The 6,414-nt window shown below is 40.8% G+C and overlaps 1 protein-coding gene across 1 annotated transcript; it reads right to left on the reverse strand.

Annotated features, from left to right (window-relative positions):
- Positions 1 to 2,948: 2,948 nt before the first annotated feature.
- On the reverse strand, positions 2,949 to 4,927 carry LOC123065316 (protein CASPARIAN STRIP INTEGRITY FACTOR 1). The gene is made up of 3 exons (XM_044488644.1): positions 4,673 to 4,927; positions 4,465 to 4,514; positions 2,949 to 3,369 (listed from the first exon to the last, which is right to left on the reverse strand). The coding sequence occupies exons 1-3, from the start codon at positions 4,743 to 4,745 to the stop codon at positions 3,235 to 3,237; spliced, it is 258 nt and encodes an 85-aa protein (XP_044344579.1). The 5' UTR covers positions 4,746 to 4,927; the 3' UTR covers positions 2,949 to 3,234.
- Positions 4,928 to 6,414: the final 1,487 nt, after the last annotated feature.

Genomic DNA, 6,414 nt, shown 5'->3' on the forward strand with positions numbered 1-6,414 from the left:
TTTTTGTTGTGTATGATACATGGGGAATATGGATGCTTTGAGTGGTCTACAAAGTGTTTTCTACGTCAACCTGACAAACTGAAATAATCCCAGAAAGCTGTAAAATGGTACTCGGATTCTGGTTTCCTCAATGTGAACAGAGCATTTAAATATTACAAGAGTACAATAAATAGCAAAAACCAACCATATTTGTGGTTAGGTTTTCAAAAAACTACTACCACATATCGACTTCGTTCCAAAAACCACGGGTATTATGCTATTTTTTCGCAAAAAACACTAATGACATGGTTAAATTTGAGCACCTTTTATGACATGTTGAATCCCACTCGTCAGGCCGATGTGGCACGGGATGACAACCGACAGAGGACGGACGTTACGTGGACTTTAGAGGCATTCTCTCAAACACCTCACATGCGCTGATGCGGGCAGACATGGCCGGAGCGAGCGTCCGCTGGTGGCTACCATGATGAGCTGGTGCGCTACCACCTCGCCATGGCTGCAGGTAGCCTCCTCCCCGGCATCCGTTCTCACAAACCAGGACTGAATTTGAGCAATTAGACACAATTCTCACAGCGTCACGCTGGGATTTGGAGGAGGAACTCGAGCTCGAGTCCTTGGAGCAAGAGGAAGGAAGAAATGAGACAGAGTCTCGTTACATTCTCGATACCCAGTCAGACGGGAGCTCATATACGGCGCTTTAGGCGCCCGTTTGGGAAGTGGTGCTCACGCAGCCGTGAATTTGCGCCGGCCCAACGCGGGTGCTCTCGCTCCGCACACCTATCGTTTGCTGTTGGTAGATGGGTTCGCTAGTGACTGGCCACGGTTCACCAGTCAACCATTGACAGGTTAAATGTGGACTTTTGGAAAAAAGAAAAAACAGTAAAAATCGTGAATTCAAAAATGTTCATGGATTTTGGAAAAATCTTCACAAGCTTAAAAAGTTGACAGATTTGAAAAAAATCATCAATTTTTAAAAAATGTTCATCGAATTTGAAAAAAGTGAATGGATTTGAAAGAAAGTGAGTCGAATTTGAAAAAAAAATCATCAAATTTAAAAAAGTTCATTTGAAAATGAAAAGGTTCATTGATTTGAAGAAAAAAATTCATCGATTTTGAAGAAGTTCACCAAAAAAAAGTTCATCGATTTGAAAAAAAAATCATGAATTTGATTTTTTTAGTGAATAAGAAAGAAGGAAAAAAGAAAAACAGAAAAGGAAAAGGAAAAAAAGAAAAAAGGAAAGAAGAAAGAAGAAAGAAGAAAAAAATATGTAACTTATTAGATCGGGCTAAGTGTCGGTGCGGTTAGTGCAGCGTAACTCAGTGCCAGAGGTGCTTGGTTCAATTCACTCCGCGGGTGCAGTTTTTTGCGTTTGAAAAAACAGATAACAAAAAGGAAGTTGGGCCGGCCCAACGCGGAGGGTCGTGTCTGCTCGTTTGCAAAATGCATACAAACGAGCACCTAAAGCACCAAATAGGAAACGCTCAGCAAACCTACCTGTCTCCTTTAGCATCGTTGCGCATATGGGATGGGCCTTGGGCAATTGCCTTCTGGTCTTGATTCTTCAACTTGGCCTACCTCTAGCGCCGACACTCATCGGTCTTCTTCTTCACCTCGACAACTCTTCACGGATGTAGTGGGTCATGACAATACCCCCTCCTTGAGACATCAAGAGCTTGGACTCTGGGAAATCAACCCAACTCCGACCACTTGCTTCTACATTGATTGTCCACTCCGACAATTAAAAAAAGAAGCAAAAGTCCAAGAAGAAAATGAGATCCTCAAGTTCCAAGTCCAAGTCCTCGCCACACAAGCAAAAACTAGCGCAAGGCTCATGCGTACCTTCGTAAGAAAATGGACTCTGAAGTCGAAGAATCTGGCTAGATTATGTCTCTGAAGAAAAGTCATTGGACAAAGATTTTGACTCTGACATGGCTGGGTTAGCATGCACCTCATCTCCTATTTATTGCTCGACCTTTAACACCAATGACCGGCCCACCTTTCTGCGTCATGGCTAAGGGGTCCAAGTTATCTTCGAGGAACACTTCATATGACTCATGTGATGATGATTTACTGAACGGTAAACTTGATGATCACATGAAACAAAGTTATTCTAAACTTGCACCACTTGCTAAGAAGGAACAAAAGCTCTTGATAAGCAAGAAGATTTACTGGTCAAAGGATGGAAAAGAATCAACCTTGACTAATAAACATAAGATTCTACACTCAAAAGTTTGAAGAACTTTCCACTCGTCATGAGGCCTTTCATCGGATCATGAGAAATTAATTTTTAGATTCCACAAACTGAGCAAGAACTCGAAAATTTGAAAGCGTCTCGTTTTTTAAGAGACAAAATAGGTTTGTCTAATTTTTATATATATCTTGTTGAAAACCCTTAAAATCCTATTAATACGGAGTCCTTACAATCTCATTCTTTGTTTCACGCGCCTACTTTCTTTCTATATAACTACAATCCTCAAGCGTGCATGAATAATGTAATGAAAAACCACACAAGACACGAACAGACGTGCATCCGCATGAGCTAGTGATATGCTTTATGAAAATCAGAAATTGTTAGAGTTCAGTTTGCGGTCTTGAGTAGTGTTGTTGCAAAATTAGTTTAGTAAACTTTTGCACAAAAACGGCATCCTATCTGACAATCAAGACTAATTAATTTCTAAAATAATAAAATCATCCGAGATGATTTATGTATCTTTTATGCTTTTGTGTTAGCCATGACACAATTTCAAGGTTTTTTTTTCCTAACATATACTCCCTCCGTTCCAAAATAGATGACCCAAGTTTGTACTACCTTTGTACTAAATTTAGTACGAAATTGAGTCATCTATTTTGGAACGGAGGGAGTATCAACTAAGAGCATACAACCACTACCAAACTTTTTTGTACATCCAGAGGAGATAATCAAATGCGCAGGAGTAATCAACGAACATGAGTACCAAACAAGGATGCACACACCAGGTATATATATCCACACAAAACTAGTGTACATACATATAGACATATATAAGCTCCACACGCGTGTCGTGCATTGATACATGAGATACGATTTATTCGGGGACAAATAATATGTAGCACACATCATACTCTCGCATATATATATATGTATATGAAAGCATTAACCCTGCCATCGGTGTTGAGATCTTGATCTTTGAAGCACGTAGCGGCAGTATATGTATATCCAGCCGTTGATCTCAGATATATATGTAGATGGTCAGTTAGTTAGGTATGTCCTTGAAGTGAGGCTTGGCCATGGTCGGAGTTGGGTCATAGTTCCCGTAGTCGCTCGTCTTCACCTGCCTGAGGATTCTCCCGCCGTGCACCACCACCAACACCTCGTCGTCTTCCTGCTGCTGCACGGATGATTCCATGCACGCATGCATGCACAAGAGTTAACGAGCGGTACAAACAATTAGCGAGCTACTGGCTAACAAACAATACAAGAGCAATACATGTAATCATTTACAACTACTCCCTCCGTTCCTAAATACTCCCTCTGTAAACAAATATAAGAGCGTTTAGATTACTAAAGTAGTGATCTAAACGCTCTTATATTAGTTTACGGAGGGAGTACTTGTCTTTCTAGAGATTTCAACAAGTGACTACATACGGCGCAAAATGAGTGAATCTACACTTTAAAATATGTCTACATACATTCGTATGTTGAGTCCATTTAAAATGCCTAGAAAGACAAATATTTGAGAACGGAGGGAGTACAAACGGATGACCATATGCGTGTATCCATGCAAAGCAGCAGGGTGCCAGGGTCTAAAGTGATATGCTAGTGCTAATTTGATCCGACATGTTACAAGACGCATGCAGTGTACATCTTGCTGCTCTAGTTTGATTCAAATGATTTCTGATTTTGATTTTATCCAAATGATAATGGATGACTTGTTTCGAATCGTTTTGTTCACCACAGGATCTGCAGTTCGTCATATACTTCCTCCGTCCGAAAATGCTTGTCCTCAAAATGGATAAAATGACAAGTATTTCCGGATGGAGGAAGTATTTATATATCTGAAATAATTCAGAGTTTGCTGCATAGAAAAAAACCGTGTTCTAGTCGGGAGAAACTGCATCGATCAGTCTTATGCCTAGCTAGTCAACTTGTGTTGCACGTCCTATTTATGTGCTCTCCAGACCAAGAGGAGATGGGAGACAAGTTAATTAAGGAATTGATTTACCAAACTTATTCTTCTTCTTTTGAAATATAAAACTTGTCCAATATTTGGAGACATTAGTAAATTTGACTCCATAAGAGTATATCTCTCCAAATTTCTCACGTGTTAACTAATTATTAGTTCCTTGTTTACTAAGAACTTCTTGCTAGCTTGCTAGCTAGCTAAAAGGGAATCTAGCTAAAAGGGAATCTAATATAACGACACAAATATGAGAATCCAAAAAATAGATGTATGCATCACTAGCTAGCTGGGTCATTTATATACCATCGTCGATCCTGCATCATCTTCATTCATCAGCAACTTCCTCTGCGCTCCTGCCTCAAACAAACTCCAAAAAATCAGAACCGAAGCAAAGCGATAGAACCAACATTCTCGGATGCACAAGAACTAACAAAGGCACAGAAGAGAAAAGCACATACATGACCTAGCTAAAAGGAAATAAATGCAATGACCATGTGGAGCTATAGCTAACCAGCCATGGAGGACAAGAGGAGCGCCGCGAAGACGAAGACGAAGAGATAGTAGCTAGGCTTGTTGGCCTCCATGGCGCCGGCCTGCAGGCAAGGAGAGCATGCAGCTACCTTTCCTCAGCTTCAAGAGAGAGACAGAGACAGACAGAAGGTAATGGCGGGGGAGAGAGGAGGGGAGCCTTTCCTTGGTTTGGACACAAAGGAACCAACACCCTGCAGATGTGAGTTGTCCGAAAGAACAGAATGGATTTAGTATTGATAACTATACAACTATTTCTCTGGGGCAGCATGATGAGGATGTGAATCTCAGTGGAGTGTGCTGCTTATTAAAACCAAAAGTGGAGATTAAAGGGATGGGTCAGAGCTTTCCCTATGGAGTTTTTCAGGGCCCTGTAGTCATCATCACACTAGACTTGCTGGTGCAGCCTGTTTGATTAACTAGCCCCAGAAGCTAAAGCAACTGACCGTGCAAATATATAATCTAGCATATATACCATTTTCATTCTTGGAGTGCAATGACGGCATACCGTATTTGTCTTTCTTTTGAATAATGTCATCCTGTGAAAACGAGATCCAGCTGAGACTGGTTGTTGCTCGGCTCTGTGCTGGTGCTGGTAGGTGCCACAAGTTAAGAGGTTGGAATATCTTTAATTAACTCTGGATAATTTTTGTGTATTATGATTATATATAGTGGTTTCACAAGAGTGGTGGACATTGGTCAGAGTTCTGCAGTAGTGGTGTTAGATGCCATATACCAGCGACAGCCATGCACGCAACATGGTGACCACCAACGGGCCGGAACTGTCCTAGTTTACTTGAGGTTGAAACTATGATGAGCTGCAGAGGGTTAAAAGCCGCTGGCTAATTACTTTTCCGGCATGCAGACATAGAATTATGCTATCTCTATTTTACTTTCACTACTCATATCCTTGCATTTTTAGCTACATACCATGTGTAGTGGTCCCTTTGTTTGACAGTCTCTGTCGTCTTAGCTCTTGACGTGGCCGGTCTCCATGGTGCAGTTGCACATATTTGAAACATCATTTCAAATGAATATGCATGTCAAAAAAAAGGGGAAAATTATGACACAGTCAAAATGAAGTTCATGAAAAATATTACCTCTGTTTGGAATTAACTGTCACTGAAATGTGTGTACCTAGAAGCGTACAGAGGGCCGGGACTAGTGGTTTTGCTTGACCAATTCAAACACCATTTTGTATGCTAACAATTATAGTCAGGCGGGTCTGAGTGAACTCATTTTAATTACGACCTCATCTTCTACTCGCCCCCTTCCATAATATAAGATCGTTTTTAAGCTATTGTAGATCTTATATTGTAAAACGGAGGGAGTACTTCTGAACGAACTATTTGAACTTCTTTTTTTTTGGCAGAAAGGAGGTATTACTACTTTGTATAGTTTGTTGATGCATATAGTAGTATTAGGGTTAGATGTTTTTGGGAGTGCACGCAATTATATGTGCAGTGGAAGGCATGTAGGGGCAATGTATGAAGAAAACTATCAATTCAGCTACCGCTTCACAGTCAACCTTATGGGCTATGGGCATAAAGTAATCCAAATGCAGAGGCTTTACATAGACAATGTGATCAAAGGAGATGTGCACCTTTGCTAGTGGGGAGCTGCTTTATTGTCTTATGAATATTATGCTCTTTAATTCGGATTAGGGATGGTAGATGAAGACAACCGGAGCTGCCAGTGGAGGATAAAGAGGCCATGCATGCACCT

The sequence above is a fragment of the Triticum aestivum genome, chromosome 3B, assembly GCF_018294505.1.
Source record: "Triticum aestivum cultivar Chinese Spring chromosome 3B, IWGSC CS RefSeq v2.1, whole genome shotgun sequence".
Taxonomy (NCBI): Eukaryota; Viridiplantae; Streptophyta; class Magnoliopsida; order Poales; family Poaceae; genus Triticum; species Triticum aestivum.

Excerpts from the sequence above, each read along its gene's own strand:
- LOC123065316 (XM_044488644.1), bottom strand. The coding sequence starts at position 4,745 with ATGGAGGCCAACAAGCCTAGCTACTATCTCTTCGTCTTCGTCTTCGCG. Across the intron at positions 4,515-4,672 it reads CCTCTTGTCCTCCATGGCTG|GAGCGCAGAGGAAGTTGCTG; the intron begins GTTAGCTATAGC and ends TGTTTGAGGCAG. Across the intron at positions 3,370-4,464 it reads ATGATGCAGGATCGACGATG|CAGCAGGAAGACGACGAGGT; the intron begins GTATATAAATGA and ends TCATCCGTGCAG.